This window comes from Cynocephalus volans, chromosome 2, assembly GCF_027409185.1.
Source record: "Cynocephalus volans isolate mCynVol1 chromosome 2, mCynVol1.pri, whole genome shotgun sequence".
In the NCBI taxonomy this organism is placed as follows: domain Eukaryota; kingdom Metazoa; phylum Chordata; class Mammalia; order Dermoptera; family Cynocephalidae; genus Cynocephalus; species Cynocephalus volans.
The window spans coordinates 200,568,057-200,590,939 of NC_084461.1; the positions used below are offsets into that span (position 1 = coordinate 200,568,057).

Sequence of the window (22,883 nt, forward strand, 5' to 3'; positions counted from 1 at the left end):
TTTTAAATGTTTCATCAAGGGCCGACCCCGTGGCGCACTCAGGAGAGTGCGGTGCTGGGAGCACAGCAGCGCTCCCGACGTGGGTTCGGATCCTATATATGGCTGGCCGGTGCACTCACTGGCTGAGCGTGGTGCGGCCGGTCACAAAAAGACAAAAAAAAAAAAAAAAAAAAAAAGTTTCATCAACTGAACAAAGTGAACAGGCCCGGTTTGACGAGCACCTTCAGCGTGCCAAGCCCTTCCTCAACATTAAGAAGCTGAATCTTCACAAAACTGCATGGGTGGTATGTGTAGGCAAAGAAGGCCCAGAGAGGGTAAGTTGCTTTCCTGAAGTCACACAGCAGGGAAAAGGAGAACCCAGGTTTTTAACTCAAGCCTGACCAAACCCAAAAGCATCTTTTCACATCATCGTCCTGCAGTCCGGCTTCTGGGCAAAGCTCTGGTGCTTTGCAGTTGACAAAGCTCTTCCACCAACAAGCTCATGAAGCAGACTGAGAAAATTGTATAAGTTCTGGTTGTCCACAGCCTCTGTTCACACTTGCTTGCACAAGGCCACAGTTTGGTCCAGCTCGGACTCAAAGCCATGTCTTTTCACTCTTAGTGTCCCTGGGCACTTCAAGAACAGACGGTCAGGGAGAAAGAAGAGTCTGGAATTCACAGTCAGACACGCCCCCAGCTCTGCTGGGCAACCATGGACAAGTAACTTGCCCTCTCTGGGCCTCATAGTCCTCATCTATAAAGGAAGATGCTCTCTACCAAGCAAGGTAATTGGAAGTAACTCACTCCGTCATTCAATAACTGCTTCTTATTTGCAGGCACATGCTAGGACAGAGGATCCCAAACTTTCTCAATTAACAGGACGCTTAGTGTCTTAGGAATTTTTTCACAGATTTCCTAAGCCAAAATTCCTACTAGTTCCATTTATTAAGCAGGTCAGTCCAAACAACTTAATAAGTAGTTAAATCTTGACAACTTAGTAACCTTTTGAAAAAGTAATGCTCATAAATGGAAAAGAAAAATATTATTTTTATTTCATTTTTAAATAACTGCTATAGGGATGTGTGTGCCTGTTGGGCTGTGCAAAATTCTCAAACTTTAGGATCAGATTGGACTTAGACACCCTCATTTCCTGTTCCACATTGATTTTGTCACAATTCTTGCTTTTTAGCACAGCAACCACAGAAATCCCAGCTTTGCCAAGATGGTGCACCATCAAAAGGAATGTAGCTCTATCTAATGTTGAAACTGTGAACTCTGTCAACCTAGTAGTTCCTAAGGGTCTGTCAGATGTCACTGTGTTTCCTCAAAAATTTGAAAAATCTCACAGCACCCCCATGAGTTTGTGGTGACACCCTGGGGTGCTTTGATGCACTGTTTAGGAAACATGATGCCAGCCCCTGGAAATATAACAATACATAAATAGATATGAGCCATGTTCTTGTGGATCCAGGGGTCTATTGGAAATCAGGGGAAGAGAGACAGGTCTATGAAAGAAATAACAGTGAATCTTCAGCATTGCCTCCTCCTGGAAGTCCTCCCTGTCTCCCTAGGCAGGATCATGTTTCTGTGCTTAGAGCTCCCATGGAATCTGCAGTTACATCCATCACAGCATTTGCTACAGCTTATTGAAACAATCTGTTTATATGTTTATAAAGTCAAACATATAACTCACTTTCTAGGATAGTTTGCAATCAATCCTTCTATCTCTCAGTCCCAGCAGGCTCAACAAATGACAGTATTTGTTACTATTACTGATAGTTATTGTTGGCAATACTAATGTGGTCTTTATTACACTTCCCGGCTTTGTTGCGAATTGCCTTCTTTGATGGGGGCATGGCAGGTAACTCCTGAGGTTCGTTCCTATCCTGAAGACATAAACCATATCTCCAAAGTAGTCAGCGAGGGTTTTATGGTTGGCTCTCCAGGGAGGCACTTAGCTTGCTAAGAGACAGAAATTCCCTGGGAGACCCTTCACAGCCCTGTCCCAGAACACCTTAGACATGACATGGAGATTTCCCAGCCTGGACAGTGCCCAGAGAAGCTGTGGCCAGACAGTGACTGTGGTGAAAGCTTCCACTGATGAGCTCTCCCCAGTGGCTTCGCCTTGGCCAGCATGTCGGCCTCTAGCTGAGTGCCTGTCTTCATTTAGAAATTCCTGTCCCTGAGAAGGCAGCATCTCAGCAAAACTCATGATAACCACAGGGGATTTGGGCACAGGAAGGGCCCTTCATTATGGCACAGAACCTCAGCTGTGCCACTTACCAGTATGTGACTTTGGACAAGCTGGTTTCCTCATCAAAAAGATTAAAAAATGATTATGCCAACCACCAACATAAAAGTTCATAATGATGTGCCTGGCATATAGTAAGTCTTCAGTTAACATTGGTTGCTAATTACCACTCACTTTCAATGCTCCCCTACTTGTGGGGTATAGTACAAACCGTTTCTGACAATAACTAGGGTCCCTCATTTTGAGTATTTTGCTGAAATGTGCTCTGAAAAAGTACGTTTTTGTCCTATAGTCAAAGAGAGGGGGGAAATGAAAAAAAATTAAAACCAGGGTAGGTTTGTGATTATGCTTATAAGACCATCACTCATCAGCCCAATTCACTTGAATTCCTGGGAGAGAATGGGGTGGGGTTATGCCAATTGCAAGCAGAATTGTTTAAACCTTTAGACCAGTGGCTTTCAGCCTGGGGTGATTTTGCTCCCAAGGGGAGAAATGCAGTTTCTAGACACATTACTGGTTGTCATAACTTGTGGGAGAGAGGGTATGTGCTACTGGCATCTAGTGGGTAGGGTCCCAGTATGCTCCTCAGCATCCTACAGTGCACAGGACAGTCCCCACCACAAAAAATTGCCCAGCCCAATACGTCAATAATGTCTAGGTTGAGAAAACCTGTCTGAGTTGTAGCTGAACAATGACATGTACCCACACTTTGAAATAAGATCATCTTAGGCGGGTCTTGGTCTAACCGGTTTACTTAGCAGGGAGAAAAAATGGAGTCCAGAAACATAAAGTGATTCACCCAAGTTCACACAGCAGACCCAGGACTCCAGTTTCAAGTTCAAGTCACTTTCCATATCACTCTCTTGCCGTTTTCTGGGTACTGAAGATACACACAAATTTGTCCAAAGGTGAAATTCTTCTCAAACTCTTACTGATGGTTGGGTCAAGATTGAATTGGACTGACTTGAAAGCCAGAGAATCCAAAGCTCAAATCACAGCTCAGTCATTTCTTTCTTGTGGGACTTTTCACAAGTGAGGTCCACCGGAGCCTCAGTTTCCACATCTGTAAAATGGCTGCATGATGCCGTGGTTAACAGTCCACCTGGTCCACCTGGATCTGAATCCTGTCAGTATCACTAACTAGCCTGTGACCCTTGACAGGTTATGCAAAAGTTCTGTGCTCCATTTGCATCAGATACAAAATGGGGAGGATGATAACAGTATTTGTGTCTTAGTGTTATTATATTAAATGAGTTCATAGATATTAAGCTCAAAATAATGTCTGACTCATAGGAGGCTCAGCAAATGTTGGCTATTTTTGTCATGGCTGTTATTACCTTTAAGGATTTGGGAGAGGATTAGAAATAATATATGCAAATCATTTAATATAGAATGGATGTTCAAATATTTTGGAAATTAATTAATTAAATGATGAATTATGAACCATACCAAGACACCAAAGCAGCAGTTCTGAGCCCTGGCTCAACTTTAGAGTATCCTGGGGAGGTTTTAAAAGAATACTCTGGGGAACTAATTGGGCGGGGCAGGTGCCTTTTTTTGGTTGTTTTTAAGATTTATTTGTACATATTTGTGGGATATAGTATGTTGTTTCAATACGTTCATATACTGTACATTGATTCACTTAGGGTAGCTAGCATACCTTTATACCAGTTAATCCACCACCTCCCCTCCCTCTGGGGACTAATTAAATTAACATACCTTAGGGGGCGGAGCCAGGCCACTGTAGAACCTAGGGTGATTCTAGCACTTACCCCAGGTGAGAACAGCTGGGGGTGCCGCCCCCCACCTCTGCCTAAAACTGCTGTCAATATCCCCCTTCACATGCGGGTCTAATAATTTATCCTTTGCTTACTTTCTATTTCCCCAGTGCCAGGACAGTGCTAGCACAGGGTTGGCACCCAGGAGATATTTGCAGAATATATATACGGATGAATTGTTGCTAAGTAGCATGAAGGCAGGAACCGTATATATCTCGCACATCATTGTATGCCCAGAGCCAAGAACAGTGTCTGGCATGTAGAAGATTCTCAAAAAATATTTGTTGTATTAACTAATCTGTTAATCTACGAAAGAAAATTTCAGGGAAAAGTTATGGGGAAATCCTTCCGAGTTGCCATTGCCACCTGCTGGTCACTTTGTTGCACTGCAAGCAATGCACTTGGGATCTTCGTTCTCTTGAGTCACTTCGCAGCCACTAATAGGGACAAAAGGAAGCCTCTTCCACCGCAGGGGGAGGGAGAGTGAGGTTTCTCCTCCGCGCTTCCCGCAGCACAGCTGTTACTGCACTGGGTTGCAAAGACCTGATAACTGTTCTCTCTCCGCCACCAGACTGAGTTCTGGGAGAATAGAAAACCATGCTTCCCTAATTCACCGTTCTGCCCAGCTCCTAACGCAGACTTGACACAAACAAAGTGCAGAGTAAATAATTAGTGAACTGAAAAAAAAAAAAAAAAAAAACAGAGAACAAATTCTGGACTCTGGGATTCATAAACTGTAAAGTGCAGTGCAGAGGGCTGCATTTCCCAAGGAGTATTATTATGTGCACTACTGGTGGGACCAGTGTGGCTTTAGACAGTGCCAGGTGAACTTTTTGTGTGTTTCGTTTTGCTACAAAAATTAGAAAAATTAAAACTAACATTTGAAACCTGTGTCTATAGTACTATTAATATTTAAGATGAGGCTAAATTTTATAGCATAATTTAAACAGAAAAAGTTAGTAGAAATAAAAAAAATATTAAGTAAACAATAGTACAGTTGGTACAAAAAAATGACAAGAATTGTAAAGGTCATAAAAATAACCAATGTACTCACCTCATGTGCATGAGCTCCTTTAATCTTCATAACAACCCTATGAGATAGCCCATTTTACAGATGAGGACATTGAGACTCAGAGAGGTCAATTGTGCTCACAGACACACAACTAGGAATACATGAGCCCTAGCTCTTCTGCTCTATAACCTTCCTCTAATTGAGTTGATGTAAAGGCTTTCAAGAAACATTTATTGGGCACCTACTATGTACCAGGCTGCAGTAAGCTCAGCTGGCCTGAAGACCAAAGGCTTTTTCAGAATATTTTCAGAGGAATCATTAGAACAGGATCAGCACTGGGTCCTGATCATGATGTAATTCATGTTTATTATGAAAGTGATGCAGGCCCACCTTGTTTAAAAAACGATATATCAAAAGGCTATATAAGGCTGTTTAAAAAAAAAAAAAGCAAAATTTTCCCTTCTGTCTTAGTTCGTTTTATATTGCTTAGAATACCTGAAATTGGATAATTTATGAAGAAACAAAATGTATTTCTTACAGCTTTGGAGGATGGGAAGTCCAAGGTCAAGAGGCCACAACTGGTAAGGGCCTTCTTGCTGGTGGGGACTCTCCACAGAGTCCTGGGGTGGCAGGGCATCGCATGGTGAGGGGGCTGAGTGTGTGCTCACATGCTAGCTCAGGTCTCTCTTCCTCTTCTTATAAAGCCACCAGTTCCTCTCCCATAGTAACCCATTAATCCATTAACCCATTAATCTGCAAATAAGGGCAGAGCCCTCGTGACCCAATCATCTCTTGAAGGTCCCACCTCCCAATACTGCCACATTGGAGATTAAGTTTCAACATGAGTTTTGGAGGGGACATTCAAACCATAGCAACTTCCTACAGCCCATCCCCAAGGCACACTCTGCAGGGCTAATGATTCCTTGCCAGTCCTTTTAGGCTTTGCTCATGAGCACATGATAAGCACTGCCTTGAAGGGCTCCCCATGATTGATTTAGGAAGGTCTTGAGATTTGACTCTGAGCTCAGACACAGAATCCTTGGCTGCATACACAGGCTGCTCTGAAGTGTTGGTGGGTGAACTTCAAGCCTTGATGACCTTCGTCTACTGGAAGGATTAGCCTTGACCAAGTATCAACTGAACCATTCGGTGCCTCACATCTGGGAGTCTCTGAAAAGGAAACTCTAGTCAACATCTCTGCCTCTCTCTTGTCAACTTTTCTAACCACCCCTCCCCTTGGCTACATCAGGGGTCCCCTCCAGGCACCCAGGGTCTTCTGAGGTTCTCTCTTGAACAGCAACTGCCATTTCTTATTAACTTGTCTGTTGACACACACAGGTTTGCTCCCTTAGAGCCCCCAGACCATGAGCTCTGGAGGGCAGCAATGGAGTCTGACCCACTGCCCGATCCCACTGCAGGACGCATGGCCGGGCATGCAGTAAGCACTCATGGAATATTTTCTGAATAAATGCATGCATGCCTGCCAGAGCACATCTGTGTGGTCATACATGACACAACCCTAACTGCACATTGACGTGGACAGTGACCTGGACAGGCTGACTTCTGGGCTGGTTGGATCTGAAGAACAGTAAAACAAAAACAAAAACAAAACAAACAAACAAACAAAAAACCAGTTCTGAACTCTCAATGAAGGTTGCCATTGAAGTATAAAGGAAAATCCTTCAACCTCAAGAGTAGAAGCTGTGTTCCTACCCACCTACACATTTGAGGAGATCAAAGCCCAAATCCTTCGGTGGTGGTGATTACGGCCACCAAACATATTCTTTCATTGTTCATTTATTTGTTCATTGGAAAGGTGATACATTTAAATGCCTACAGGGCCAGGAGAGTACTGTGCGAAAGATGACAGGGAGTGATGGAGATTGTGGCTAAAATGAAACACATCCCTGTCCTCGTGGACAGCTGCTGCTCAACTCCAGCCAATCACTGCCATGTGACTACATGAACCAAGTATTTCTGGATGTTCTGATGTTTCAGAAGGAGACAGAGATCTAGATTATTATATGAAATATCTTGATTTGGGAAAGCTTAGTAGCTATTTTAAAATTTACATTGCACAAGCTAAATGGAGCCCATATGTAGGTCATATTCACAGAGAAAAATGTTCCTGGTGGGACCTCTCTTATGCCAGTGCCTCCCACCCACAAGTTCTATGGGGCCAGGGTTATATCTGTTTTATTCACCTCTGTGTCCTCAATGCTACCTATGCGCTGGCACATAATTATTGCTCAATAAGCATTTGTTGACTGCACAAATGCATGCTTCCTGTGACCAAGCATTGTGCTGGGCACTGGGAGTTCTGGCACAGACATAATACGATTCCAGTCTGGGAAAGAAGTGCAGAGGTGAGAACTAAGCAGTACCAGAAAATATTCTGAAGCTGTAATGGAGGTCTGTGCAGGTTATAGGACATGGTTCCAAGAACAGAGGAATTCATGCCACTGGGGACAGATCTGGGCCTTGAGGGGATCCTTGAGATTCATGTTGCACAATAAGATACTTCAAACAACATATGTTTATTGTCTTACAGTCTCTGTGGGCCAGGAATCTGGGCATAGCTTAACCAGGTCCTCTGGTTCAGGATCTCTCATCGTCGCTGGGGTCTCATCCAAAGATTCAATTGGGAAAGGGTCCACTTCCAAGCTCACATGGGTGTTTGCAAGATTAAGTGCCTTACAAGCTGTTGGCGAGAGACCACCCTAACTTCCTTGCCACATGGGCCTTTCCATAGCACAGCTCAGAGCATAGCCAAGTGTTTCAACAAAGACAGTGAGAGTCTGCTAGCAAGACAGAAGTTACAATCTTAGGTGACATCATTATGGAAGTGACATCCCATCCCCTTTGCCATATTCTGATGGTTAGAAGCAATTCCCAGATCCCGCCCACACTCAGAGGAGAGTGTAGGAATTATTAAGGGCTGTCTTAGAACCAGTCTTCCATATTCCCCTGTAAATAGGAGGAGAAAGGTGTTCCAGGTAAGGGAGCAGCACAGACAAAAGCACCACAGGTGACACAGCGTCATCCATCTGGCAAAATGCAAATATTTCAATGAAAGGTAAGAAACAGAGAGGGAGGCAGGAGATGAGACAAAGCCAAATCTGGAGAGACTGTGTCGTCTCAAGGTACATCAGAATCATCATGTAAGACATAAACGGCCCACCTGTTCCATGTTCTGAACAAGGATCTGCAGAGTCGACATGATGACGGGCTGGGGAATTATACTAGTAAGGTGTAAAAATCACTCAGATGTTACAGGAATACTTCAAGTAAAAGAGACAGCATGCTACCTCTCTGGAGAGTTTTGCCAGTCAAGCTGTTGGTGGAAGCTCTTTCCATCATGTTTCTTTGCAACACTGATGGCAGGTGCAGGATGTGATATTTGAAGACGTGGGTCTTCCTAAGCCAAAGCAAAGTCCAGAAGAAAAGGATAAACTGTTTTAGGATTTGATGTGGAGAAACTGGAACTCCAGTGCACTCTTGATGAAAATGAAAACTGGAGCAGTTGCTATGGAAAACAGTATGGAGAGTCCTCAAAAAATTACATATAGAAGTACCATATGATCCAGCAATTCCACTCCTGGGTAAACACCCAAAAGAACTGAAAGCAGGGTCTTGAAGATATATTTGTACACCCATGTTCATAGCAGCATTACTCCCAATAGCCAAAAGGTGGAAGCAGCCCAAGTGTCTATCAATGAATGAGAAGATAAACGAATGCTGTATGCATGCATGATGGAATATTACTCAGCCTTGAAAAGGAAGAAAATTCTGACACATGGTACACAACACGCATGAACCTTGAGGACATTCAGCTAAGTGAAATAAGCCAGTCACAAAAAGACAAATACCATATGATTCCACTTACACGAAGTACCTAGAGAAGTCAAATTTATAGAAACGGAAAATAGAATGGTGGTTGTCAGGGGCTGGGGGAGGGGAGTTGTTTAACGCATATAGAGTTCAGTTTGGCCAAATGAGAGATCAGATGCACGACAAGGTGAATGTACCCAACACTAGTGAACTGTATACTTAAAATGGTTATGATCAATTTTATTTTATATGGATTTTACAACAATTTGAAAATTTTTTAAATAATAAATTTTTTAAATGTTTTAGGATTTGTAGTCCTGTGTGCAAAGCAGTGTTTGCTGACTGTCCATTTCATCTGGATGCTGGACAAAAGCTAGATCACATGCTGGGCCTGAAATGGATTAAACCCGCAGGTTCAATTCTCCAACGTCTTAGGCTATCAAGGACTTTGTGTCTACAGTAGAGAAGAGCAGCCACCAGATGGCAGTGTGGGCCTATTAGTTGGGACCATTTATCCCAAGCCCAGAGCTTCAAGCTTGGCTTAACAAGCTCATCAGCTGGTGGTAGGAGGCATCAGGGAAGTCTTCCTGGAGGAGGAGAAATGAGGACTTCTTTTTTTTTTTTTTTTTTTTTGGTATTGAAAGACAAGACCTAGCCAGGCTGGCTGGGCAGGTTAGGAGTAACATGAGAAGTAAGAATAATAATTAACCACCACCCCCATCCATCATTTACTAAGTATCTTACACCCATTATCTTATTTAGTCTTCCAAATCTCTATGAGATAGGTACTATTATTATTCTCATTTTGCTGATGAGGAAACTGAGGATCAGAGAGGTTATGCCACTTGCTGGAGGTCACCCAGCTAATGAGTAGCATAACCCAGATTTTCACCCAGATCCCACAGCCCATTCACTCCATCATGCCCATGTGTAATCTGTGCCCAGCAGTGGGAGAAAGGTGAGTATAAAGAATGGGAAACAGTTTGTTGCTAACTGGGGGTGTAGAGAGGATGCTGGAGAGGCTGGCCAAAACCAGATCACACAGGCTCTGTGTGGGAGTCCCCAGAGATTTGCATCATCTCATCAGAGCTCCTTTTGGCTTGCATTTCAGCGGAGGAGTCCCTGGCATGTGACAACCCAGGGTTGCCTGAGAATGGATACCAAATCCTGTACAAGCGACTCTACCTGCCAGGAGAGTCTCTCACCTTCATGTGCTACGAAGGCTTCGAGCTCATGGGAGAAGTAACCATTCGATGTATCCTGGGACAGCCATCCCACTGGAATGGGCCACTGCCCGTTTGTAAAGGTAAAGAAAACTCCTCTCAACACGGGATCTGAGGTCCCTGAAGATATGTGAACTGGCTCACAGGAATTCTGAACTTGCTCTAAAAAGCTCGGCTACTGTACTTCATTAAATCTAAGATGCTACCATTCCTTTACCCACCACAGAGAAAGAAAAAAAAAATGCTGCCAATTAAACTATGACACAATGTCTTCTTGCTTAGCATTTTTATTTTTGCTTACAAAAGGAGCTAATTCAAGCTTAGATTTTTATCATATACTACACTTATGAAAACTTTAAAATGAAAATATAATGAAAATAAATTGTTTCCCTTGTCTTTAAACTTCCCCACCTTCAGAGTCTGCCACTTTGGAATCATTTGTGACTCGGGGTCTTTGGTGTCCTATTTTTCCACTCAGTATTGCCGGTGCCATCAAAAGTATCGGAAATGCAGACTTCCCTTGGAGGGTTCATAAAAGAACTAAAGTCTTCAGTGCTCAGCGTTTGCAATTATGCCGAGGCAGGGCTGGGACTGGGGCTGTCCTGTGATGCAGGGTCAGACTTAAAAAAGAATGTCTCCGCACACTTTACGCCCCCCAAAGCCTCTCTTGCCTCGCCGTTGTCCCAGCCCTGAGAGTAGACCTACTTTTGATTCCTGCTCCGAGGACGTGGCTTACACATTTCCCACCTTCTGCACCCCCTTCCCGCCACTTGGTTCCCATGGTTACGAGTGCTCCCCTGCTGCCTGCAGAGCGTTCCCCCAAGGCGCTCACGCCCCTCCTGCAAAGGCTGGTGCTCGGTGCGCTCCACGTTTGCGCACACACAGGAATGTGACGCCACCTGGTGGCAGCGATCATAACACACAATTGACTGTAAGACAGGCCCCCATGAAAAGTGGGAAAATTGCATCTTAGAGTTAATGAAATACTCATCATTGAAATTAAGTTGTGACACAGCAAGTGAAATTTGGCTCCATTTACCCAGGACTTCGAAGTGTACAATCAATAATAATATCCTAAATATGTTCAATGTTTTAGGCCAGTGGATTTTAACCTTTCATGGCATGAGTACTCCTTTGAGAACCAGTCACAAAAAAAAAAAAAAGCTCTAAATTCTCTCCCCAGGGGAACGGAAGCGTGAAGTTTTACATTCGTACTTGGAAACCCATAACTTCAGTGGATCCTCAATTACCTTAGTCGTGAACACTAGCTTTAAGGCTTAAAAATACTTTCCCAGACAGCCTTTTCACCCCTAGGTATATGTCTAAAAAATTGAAAACAGATATTCAAAATGTTTTCAATAATGTTGTACATAAATGTTCATGTCAGCATTATTCACACTAGCCAAAATATGGAAACAACCCAAATGTCCATCAAGTGAATGGATAAGCGTAAATGAGGTATACTCCATAAAAAGGAATGAAGTGCTGACACATGCTGCAACATGGATGAACCTTGAAACCAGGATTCCAGGTGAAAGAAGCCAGACACAAATATTCGGAATAGATAAATCCGTACAGACAGAAAGCAAAGTACTGGTTGCCTAGGGCTGGAAGGAAGGAATGAGGAGTAACTGCTTAATGGGTTTGGGATTTGTTTGGGGTTGATGAAAATGTTTTGGAACTAGATAGAGATGATGGTTGCAGAACACTGTGGATGTGCTAAATGCCACTGAATTGTACACTTTAAAACAGTTAATTTTATGTTATGTGAATTTTACCTTTATAAAAAAATATTTTTTCCCTTGAGTCACTTCATTTAAGCCTCATCCATGACCACAGTCTAAGATGGGTGAGCCATCTTACCTATTATACAGATGTGAAAAGAGAAGCTCAGAGAAGTTAAGTGACTTTCCCAAAGCCACACAGCTCATACAAGACAAAGCTAAGACTTGAACTCATATCTCCTGACTGTAAATTTCCTGCCTCATCTACAGTGGGCTGCCTGGGGGGTGGGCTTCAGGGCTGTTAGGAAAGCCCCCAGCCAGCCAGTTACCCCAGCATCAGACACTGAGAGTGTTCATTAGAAACACCCCTGAATCTACCCCAGCCCTACAAAATCAGAATCACCGGGGGGTGGGGCCTGGAATAGGCATTTTAACAAGCTCTCAGTTGCTTGAGTGCACTTTGAATTTGAGGGCCACTTAAGGCAGTGGTTTCCAAACACAGGGTGCAAATGTAAACAGTCCTGGGCCCCTTCCATGGAAATTCTGATTCACTAAGTCTAAGACAGGTCCCAGGGACCAATTTAACTCGCACCACAGGTGAACCATATCATCAGCCAAGTGTGGGAAACGCTGGCATGAAGATGCAATTTAATCTCACCTGCAATCAAGTGGAGGCTTATCCTGTGAATCACAATGACTTGTACAAGTGCTTCTTAATAAGAGAATAAGAGGTCTTTCCAAAGAGCAGAGCACAGTAAGCAGCAGTTAGCATGTAAGACGGCTGCCTTTCCCCAGTCCCCCTTAATTTTGACTAAGTTCAGCCATGTATTTGAATTTATTTTTGAGAGCACAGGAAATCAGCTTTGTAGGGTTAAAGTACTGGTAAGTTTTCTTGAGTAAAGATTTCCTGTAGGGCCGAACCCGTGGCGCACTCGGGAGGGTACGGCGCTGGGAGCTCAGCAGCGATCCTGCCGTGGGTTCGGATCCTATATAAGGATGGCCGGTGCACTCAGCATGGTGCGGCCGGTCACAAAAAGACAAAAAAATAAAAAAAATAAAGTAGTAGTCTGAAGTAACCTGATGTTAACTAACCAGTTATTTAAAAAAAAAAAAAAAAAAAAAGATTTCCTGTAAACTCCCTAACCATTACATGGGCATGAATAGAAATTAATTTAATGTTCGTAAGTGTTCTGTTGGGGAGAAAAATTAACAGAGTTTGTTTTTAAGAAATCTAAGTAAGGACACCATGAGAAGGGTCATGTGGGGCTAATCACCTGAGTTTACAGTCTCACCTTTTCCTGGACTTAAACAAATAGACATAATTGGAAAGAGGTGGGAGGGGCTGTTTTTCTTCTACAAAAGAAAAAGGGGTCATACCATACATGAGTATAGCTAAGCCTCCAGTGGCTGCCCCTCCTATCCCTAACACTGCAGTCCTATCATCCAAGCCCTTCATGCTGGGGTTTGCATCCTTGGAAGAAACACCTATCTTTGTTGTTTTTTGGGTTTCGTTTTTTTTTTATTTCATTGTATGTGTTTATAGGGTACAATTTGTTGTTTCCATATGTGCATATACTGTAAAACAACACAGTTACAATAGTTAGCATATCTATCACCTAAATATTTATCATTTCTTTGTGGTTATAACATTCAAGATCCTCTTTTCTGCCTATCTTGAAATATACAATAGAGTATTATTAGCCATTGTCATCCTAGAGCACCAGAACTTATTCTTCCTGTCTAACTGTAGCTTTGTACCAACCAGTCTGCCAACCTTTCCCCAAACCCCCTAGCCTCGCCCTTTCCCTGCTCCTGGTAACCACTATTCTACTCTCTATTTCTCTTTTTTCCCCCTTTTAAATTTATTTTTCTTTTTTTTTTTTTAATGCAATTTTTTTCGGGGTTGGGGGTGGCTGGCCAGTATGAGAAAACAAACCCTTGACCTTGGTATTACAAGGCTGTGCTCTAAACAATTGAGCTAACCGGCCAGCCCTAATTTATTTTTCTTGACTGACCCATGATAATTGTATGTATGGAGTACAGTATATCTGGGAGCATGTTTTTTGTGCTCAGCTACTATGATGACTTTGAGGCCAAAGCATTAATTGCCATTCCCTTCATCTTCAACTTGAATAAAAATATTTATACTCGATCAAAGAGATATCTGCACCACCACGTTTATAGCAGCACTGTTCACAATAGCCAAGATATGGAATCAATCTAAGTGTCCATCCACAGATGAATGCATAAAGAAATTGTGGTGTATATACACAATGGAATACCACTCGGCCATAAAAAAAATGAACTCTTGTCATTTGTGGCAATGTAGATGAGCCTGGAAGACATTATGTTAAGTGAAATATGTCATACACAGAAAGATAAACATCACACATTCTCATTCATATGTGGAAGCTAAGAAAAAGTTGATCTTATAGAAATAGAGAGTAGAATTGTGGTTACTAGAGGCTGGGACAGGGTGGGAGAAGAAGAGTTAAGGAGAGAAGTTGGTTAACAGATGCAAAATTACAGCCAGATAGGAAAATAAGTTCTAATGGTCTACAGTAGTGCTAGGTGTCTATCATTAATAATAATTTATTGTATGTTTTCAAATGGCTACAAGAGAGGAGCTTGAATGCTCTCAGCACAAAGAAATGATAAACTTTTGCAATGATAGATAGGCTAGTTACCCTGATTTGATCATCACACATTGTACACATGTACTGAAATATAACTCTGTACACCATAAGTATGTACAATTATTATGTTCCAATTTTAAAATAATATAAAAGTTATCCAAAAAATAGTTATACATGAAATACGAAGCCTAGTCAAATAAACTCAGAATAAAAATGAGATTAGAAAGGTTTACATAAATATATATTTCGAAGCAGGAAAACAGCCTCACCTCTAGCTGCATTTTGTATAAAGTCTTAGCCTCATGGTCCATCAGTGCTGTGTCCTACACAAACGCAATGAGAAGAGCCTAACCACGTAGTTGAGAGCAGAGGTGAGAGAAAGCCTAGTAGTCCCGGTTTAAATCCTGCCTCCATGACTTAGAAGCTATGTGATGTTAGAGAAGTCATTTCACTTCTCTAAACCTCTGTCTGCTCATCTGTAAAATGGGGATGATAATATTATCTAATTAATGAGATTGTGTGAGGGTTAAATGAGCAAATGATATAGAGCCCTTAGCACAGTATCAGACACGTGGTGAGTGTTCAGTAATTATCCACTATTACCATTGTTGCTCTTGTGTCTTTCTTAACCATCTCATCTTCTTTTGGGAACTTAGGAAGTGAATGTGTCCAGGCATTTTCACTGATTACAGTCTCCCAAAACAAGTAAAAACATAGCTCTAACTCTAGCAAAACATGACCTAGGCTTTTGTATCTAATTTTTTTTTTTTTTTTTGCTTCATTTTGTGCAGAGTCAACTCACTTTACATTAACCAATGCTTCCTGATTTCTCTTTCAGTTAATCAAGACAGTTTTGAACATGCTTTAGAAGGTGAGTTCCATAATGAAAAAATCCAATAAATCAAGCTAATAGTAGAAAACAGGGCAGGTCCTTGAACATCTTTATCCAGGTACCTAAAAACATAAGAAATAAATTGTGGGGCCGACCCCGTGGCGCACTTGGGAGAGTGCGGCGCTGGGAGTGCAGCAGTGCTCCCACCGCCGCGGGTTCGGATCCTATATAAGGATGGCTGGTAGACCCGCGGTGCGGCCGGTCACAAAAGACAAAAAAAAAAAAAAAAAAAGAAAGAAATTGTGCCTTTACACTGCAGAGGATAATTTGAAAACAAATGATATTATAAAGTATGAAATCATTGGATTTTTGATTTGGGGCCCTAAATATAACTCAAAAGGGATTTGACACCAGTCCTATACATGAAAAGGTAAGGAAAGCTGAGAGTCCATGTGCCTGAGAAAGGTTTAACCCTAATTGTAACATTTTTCAACCACATGGTGCTATTTGGGGAAATAAATCTAGTGATCCTCACTTTCCACACCGAGCATCCTCTGTTTTCCCCTGAGTCTTTTTCTTCTCCAGCACACCTGTACCTTCTCTCCTTACCCCCTTATTTTATTAGGACTTCCCCAGTGAGGTTTATTAATGTGGAACAGATGTTAAAAGCTATCCAGGATTTTATTTTTGGTTTCGTATTTAGTTTGTGGTTCCTTCCCTTTCCAACTCCTCTCATACGTAAAACATTCTGCATTCTGTGTTGCCTCTATTAAATCTGAGCTGTGATGTCGGAAAAAATAAATAATATATTGTTTCATTTTTTAAGTGTTTCGACCAATTGAGCAGTTTTTATGATTATTGCTGGAGCCATATTTAGCTTGCTGGCACTCAGAATCTGGGGCTGTGTGAAACGCATTTCTTTAGTTGCTGTTCCTTGTAGCAGGCGACATTTTATTCCCAGAAGGTAGTCAGGCTTCAAACACAAGCGTAGGGGAAGAGTATGTATTAGTCACTCTGCTTGGAAAATAGAGGGCATTCTGTGTCATTCTCTGTTCAGGGCATCCTTTTTCTGCCTTTTGCCAACCAATGGACCATGAGATTGTCTCAAAGGGCAGGGGTTGCTCAGAAATTACAAGCACCCTCATAATGTTTTGTGCTCATGCATTTATTGTGGGCTTTAGGATTGATTTTTCAGACCCCATAAAGTGGTGGTTAATGGATTTTAGATTGGTGTACAGCTGAACGCTGTTAGATGTGACCATGGAGAATGGTAGAGGAACCTTGGAGGCCAAACTTCTAGAAGAGATGTGGGGTCTCCCTGCAAGCCCTGCTGGGAAAACACTCTGGGTCCCACAATAGCTACCATAGTTCATGCAATTGCCACAAACATTGGGAGGTAGTGGGAGCCTCCACGTGAGGCTGACAGAGCTGCCCAAGAACATGCAGCAGTGGCCTCTGGGAATCAGCACTGGGTCTTCACAGTTGGGGTGTCATCAGGGTGTGCAGAATTGCCAGCTGTCCCAGCTGCTCAGAGCCCACTCCTGGAGAGTCTGCCTGACTAGTTCTGGGAGCCACACACACACGCACACCCTCAACTGGGTGCAGCAAGCTCCCCAGCTGGGCAGCTGGGTTTGGGAGCCCCTGCTTAGAAACCTTGTGGCTGACCCCTAGTACATCCAACTCATGGACATACAGGTAGCTCACCACTCCCAAATCTGGGGTCCAGACCCATTCCTATTTCTCTTCTTCACTCCATGAAAATGTCTAGAGAATCTGCCTTCCCAGTTACCACATTTGGGATTTTCTCCAAGTCTTCCCTTGAATTGGATTTTAACCAGATTTCAACCACACCCACCCCCAGAAATGGATGTGGTCTGATTAGGGCTCCAACAGTGTGATTCTTGGTAGCCCCTATGGCCGTCATACCCAAGATGAGTCTGGGCTCCCTGGCAAAGCACCAGTGCTGTTGCCTCTAGTCCCTGCGTCATCTCCCCTCTGGAGATGGTTGTCCACTGTTGAAGACTCTGTGACCTCAGCTCTCTGAGTGGGTGTGGAGTTGGGAAGGCAGGCCATCACCTGGGAGCCAGGGAGCTGTGTGAGTTGGGTGTGTGAGAAGTGAAGACCTCACTGGCTCGTGTGTTCAGTAGCAGAAGCGGCAGCCGAGTCGTCACTGGAAGGGGGCAACATGGCGCTTGCCATCTTCATCCCGGTCCTCGTCATCTCCTTACTGCTGGGAGGAGCCTACATTTACATCACAAGGTAGGGGACTGAGGGGAGATGAGCTGCCACTCAGCCACTCAGCCACCAGCACACTGGTGGGCATTTCACTTCGCTGAGACTCAGGGTGTAGTGGCATTCGTGTGATTGTAGAAATGTTGTGTGTGACTCAACTCAACTATCTGGGATAAATATTTATTTGGGGCCCTTGCCAAGCCTCCATTGTAGGAGGGGTGAGCGTGCAGTATTGAATAAGATAGACACCGTTCCTGACCTCCAGGAGCTTATGGTTTAGTGGGGGACATTGACATTACCAGGCACAATGACCCATTCGTTTCATTGCTCACTTACTCAACAAATGGGAGCTGACAATCTAATAGGTACCAGACATTGTCCCAGGTGTTGGGGGTCATAGAATTTGCATTTGGTGAAGTAGGAAGATATTTAACCATGCCCAGGATAGTCACTAATTTATTCCAATTCAAATTATCGAGCACTCAATATGCACCAGGCAGCTTCCAGGGCTCTAGGAACATCACTGTGAACAAAACAGAAGAAAATCTTTGTCCTTGTGGGGCTCAGGTTCTAATGGGGGAATATAGGCAATAAGCAAAGTATATAAGAAAAGTATGTAGGACGTTGGAAGGTGATAAATGCAGGGAGAAAAAGAAAGCCGGGCAAGGTGGATAAAGGGCTCTGGTATAGAAGGGATGATTGCATTTTAAATGGGGCAGGCAGAGGAGGCCCTGCTGAGAAATTACATTTCAGCAAGGCCTTGAAAGCAATAATAAGTAAACCATGCCAGTATGTGGGATAGAAGGGGTTCAGGCAGAGAAAGAGCATGTGCAAAGGTCCTGGGGCTGGTATGTGCCTAATGTAAATTGTCCCTGCCCTAGTGGAGTTCACAGTCTGGGGGAGAGGGGAGAGAGTAAATACACAAATAAACTAAACCACAGTAAGATTAAAATGATCAGGGAGAGAGATCAAGTGTGGTAAGTAACAGAGGAACCCCACTTAAATAGGTGGCTGGAGAAGGCTGCTCTAAGACTTGGCATATAGTAGGTGCTCAATAAATGCTCATTATTGTTATTGTTGCTCTTTGCATTAAAGAGGGACTTGAGTCACCTTCCAAGTGAAAATAAATTAAGCTTCATCCCCTCCCCAGTAAGGGGGAGAGGAAGGCTTTAGCTATCAGTGACTGGGGTAGAAGTTGACAGCAGTTATAATTTCTGCTTTCACCTCACCAGGATTCTCACCAGCAAGAGGCTGTTTCCACACATCCTCGTTGTCATTCACAGAGGTGCCTGTGCTCAGGAAGTGGCACCAACTCTTCCTCTTTGGTACTGCAATGTCTCCCCTTCTATTTGGGGAGAAGTGACTTCTCTCTCCTTTCTCATCTCTTCTCCAGATGTCGCTATTACTCTAACCTCCGCCTGCCCCTGATGTATTCCCACCCCTACAGCCAGATCACCGTGGAAACCGAATTTGACAACCCCATTTACGAGACAGGGGTGAGTGGGTCTCTCTCCTCTCCCGGGTTCCTCCCTCTTTGCTCTGAATTCACTGACAACGAAACTGAAGGTTTCATTTCCTTTTGCTCACGAGAGGCAAGGCCAGGGGTCCTGTTTCATCCTCACCAAGACCCCTATTGAGATAACTGCTGAGAGAACCCAGCTCTCTCTGCAAGTGATTGGAGCCAGTGATGAGCCTGTGAGTCTGTTCACTCTTGGTGGAATGCTCTCAGAAAGAGGTGGCTGCACCCAAGACCCAAGGAGAGATGACTAAGATGGATCAGAGCCCACTGGTGACCTGGTGGCATCTTACTGAGCTCCATTCCTTACTGAGTGGCAGTGTGCAACATTCCTATACATTTGAGTGGCAGGACCTGTGCTGGATACTGGGAACACAGTCATGAACAAAACAGACACAGATCCTGCCATTACTGACCTTGCAGTCTTGTGAAGGAGACAGGTATCAATAATAATAATAATAACATGTACCACATGCCGGGCACTTTAAATGCATAATCTCCTTGGATCGTTGCAAATTTTTGCATTAGATTCAACAGTTACCTTTGATTGACCAATAAGCATATTAAAGTCCAGAGAGAGGGAAAATAATTTGGCCCAGGTTGCACACAGGCAGGATGTATGGTCTGGAGCTGGAACACACTCTTCCTGGTGCTGCTAATCACTATGCTATCCTGCCTCTCCTTCACCTCAGTCGATCAAGTGTGCCTGTGAATATCTTGATTACAATAAATTATAATTTTTAAGAACCATGAAAAACATTGGACAGGGTTCTATGAGGGTATATGATGAGGAACATGTGGAGAGGGTTGCAGAAGAAATTTTTGAGAAAGTGACAGTAAAGCTGAGACATGGAAGGTGAGTATAACTTAGATGGACTGAAGAAGATTCCAAGCAGAAGGGAGAGGATGTGCAAAGGTCCAGAGGTACATGTAAGGAACCAAAAGGCTGATCATGACTTTGCAAAACCACAACCTTCAAATTCACTGTGTAATGATGTGTAATCATCTGCCAGTGTTTGGGGGGCACAAACTTGACTTGTTCCTTGTCCCTGCTAACTTTTCCTCACCCACACTTCCTCAGACCTCCTGTGTTAGTTATCTACTGATGCATAACAACATTATTACAAATTAGGGGCCTGAAACAACACACATTTATTATCTCATAGTTGCTATAGGTCGGCAATCGAGGCACAGTGTGCATGGGTCCTCTGCTTCAGGGCCCACAATTGCAATCAAGGCATCAGCTGGGGCTGCAGTCTCATCTGAGGCTCAACCAGGGAAGGAGCCACTTCCAAACTTATGTAGTTGTTGATGGCATTCAGTTCCTTACAGGCTGTTGGACTGAGGGCCTCGATTTCTTGCAGACTGTTCTCTAGAGGTCACCCTCAATTTCTTTCCATGCTTGCTTCTTCAAAGCCAGCAAGACAAGGGGAGAGTCACAAAATGGAAGTCACAATCCTGTGTGCCATAAACACGGAAGTGATATCCTGGCACCTTCATATTCTGTTGGTTAGAAGCAGGTCACAGGTCCTCCCCACCCTTACGGCAAGGGCATGAATGCCGGGAGGTGGCAGTCATGAGGTCCCCCTTGGAGTCTGCCACCACACTCCCATCTACCATGAAGCATAGACATTGTTGCATACCTGTGTTGGTCCAGCAGGAACTGGAGACTTCCACTGATGCATGTGACAGTGACCACTTCCAGGGCCGAGCCTATGACTTCTTATATCTCCCTGCTCCTTGCCCCTGGGGCCTGGAATACATTATGCACACTCCATCACTATTGGAGAAATCAAACTGGTTGCTACCCACATGCTGTAGTCGTTTTAAAGGGCACTGCCAAGAACAGGCATATGTTACTTTGCATTCTAATCGAACTTACTTCCAAATCCTGAGAAGAGGTCAGGCTGGTGAAAAACAGCATTTTAGAGAATAGACTTTATTAATACTTATTAGTAGAGTATATCAATAACCTAGAGCTATAATAATGCTGATGAGTAACAAACAATCCCAAAACTCAGTGGCTTAGAGCAAGAAACATTAATTTGCTCATCAGTCTGTGGGGCAGTAAGCTAGTTTCAGCTGGATGGTCATCCTGGCTCATTGCTGACTGGGTGACTCAGCCTGGCTTTCTGTGTCCTTCATCCTCCTGTGGGGACATCATGCCCTGCTCATGGTGATGGCAGAAGGGAAGGACACAAGCAGAAGCACACAAGCACTTTTTAAGCACCTGCTGTGTGCCATTTTTTTTTTATAACCTATTGGCAAAAGCAAGACAGGGTCAGAGTGGAAGGATTCTACTAAGTAACATGGCCAAGGGCCTAGACACTGGGAGGTGTTGTATTAGTCAGGATTCTCCAGAGAGACAGAACCATTAGGATATAGATATAGATATATGAGAGGGGATTTACTAGGGAAACTGACTCACGTGATTATGAATGCTGAGAAGTCCTGTGGTAGGCCATCTGCAAGCTGGAGACTCTGGGATGCCAGAAGCATAGCTCAGTCCAAATCCGGCAGCCTCAGAACCAGGGAAGCTGACGCTGTCATTATCAATAGAAGGCCAAAGTCTAGAGAGCTGGAGATGCCACTGGTGGATGTCCTGGAACCCAAAAGCTAAAGATCCTGGAGTTCTGGTGTCCACCAACAGAAGAGAAGAGTGTATCCCAGCTCCAGAGGACAGAGAGAGAGATTCACTTTTCAGATGATGCCCACCCATATTGAGGGTGGATCTTTTCCCACCCAATCCACTCAGGCTGTCATGATAATCTCCTCTGGAAACACTCACAGACGCACCCAAAAGTAATGTTTTGACAGGTTTCTAGGTATTCCTTATTCTAGACAGGTTAACCAATTAACCATCATAGGTATAAGAACTAGAACCATCAGTGTATCATGCTAGCACACAGGTGTTTAACAGATCTGTTATTCTCTCTCTTGCAGGAAACCAGAGAGTATGAGGTTTCCATCTAAAGAGAGCTACACTTGAGAAGGGAACTTACGGATATGAACTCAACGACAACCTCCTCGAGACATTCATCCAGAGACCATGCGGCATTTGATGGAAACCCCAGAGTGTCAGCTGTCTTTTCTTTAGACTCTTTATTGAAGATTTACTGTTTTCTTCACTGTATTTATTATATTTAAAATTGAAATAGGTGTGGTTTGATGTATTGTGGCTGCAGCCAAATTCATGTGACATCCTCATATCTGAAGGCAGGTGGAAGATTTGCAAAATGGCAGACAGCAACACACACACATATGCGCACACACACGCGCACACACGTGGACACACACACACACACACACACACACAAACACACAACACACACCCCAGATTGGCTTCTCCCATCAGCAATGCTATGCTAAGGCTGCCTCAAATTGCATGCATCTTCAGGATCCATGCCCATGGCGTTTTTAGTACAAAATCTAAGTCCCAAGATTTGGTTGGAAAGGATCTCTTGTTGGATTAACTTGGGTTGGAATTTCACATGGGTACTGAAGCCCATTTTTTAGAGGTCTGCTTCAAAATAAATTCTGTGTCCTCTCTTCCAATTTTACCAGCTTCTAAAAGGTCTTGCCACATCCACTCCCTTCCATGGTCCTTCTGAAAGCAGCAAAGGTATCACATCATTGTCTTTTACCACCCTGGCCTCCCTGGATGCTGACAAAAGAAGAAAATATTTTCTTTCTAAAGAGGTGATAAATGACAAAGGAAAATTTTCAGAGAAGATGAGAGATTTGAGAGTTCCAATGAAGAACTGGGTGAGGGGGAATGTTGGGTAAGGGAATTGAGTTAATAAAATGTTCTTTTCTTTGACACTCCTTCAATGGTGAAAGAGCAGGTAATTTATGCTACAAGTGCCAGA

The 22,883-nt window shown here is 43.5% G+C and overlaps 1 protein-coding gene across 1 annotated transcript in view; it reads left to right on the forward strand.

The window, feature by feature from the left end:
* SEZ6L (seizure related 6 homolog like) overlaps positions 1 to 22,018 on the forward strand; it is a 189,466-nt gene extending 167,448 nt beyond the window's left edge. The window contains exons 13-17 of the mRNA XM_063087741.1: positions 9,963 to 10,157; positions 15,273 to 15,305; positions 17,414 to 17,525; positions 18,892 to 18,994; positions 21,958 to 22,018. Coding sequence (XP_062943811.1) covers positions 9,963 to 10,157; positions 15,273 to 15,305; positions 17,414 to 17,525; positions 18,892 to 18,994; positions 21,958 to 21,987 — 473 coding nt within the window. The 3' untranslated portion in view covers positions 21,988 to 22,018. The remainder of the gene's footprint in view (positions 1 to 9,962; positions 10,158 to 15,272; positions 15,306 to 17,413; positions 17,526 to 18,891; positions 18,995 to 21,957) is intronic.
* The last annotated feature ends 865 nt before the right edge of the window (positions 22,019 to 22,883 follow it).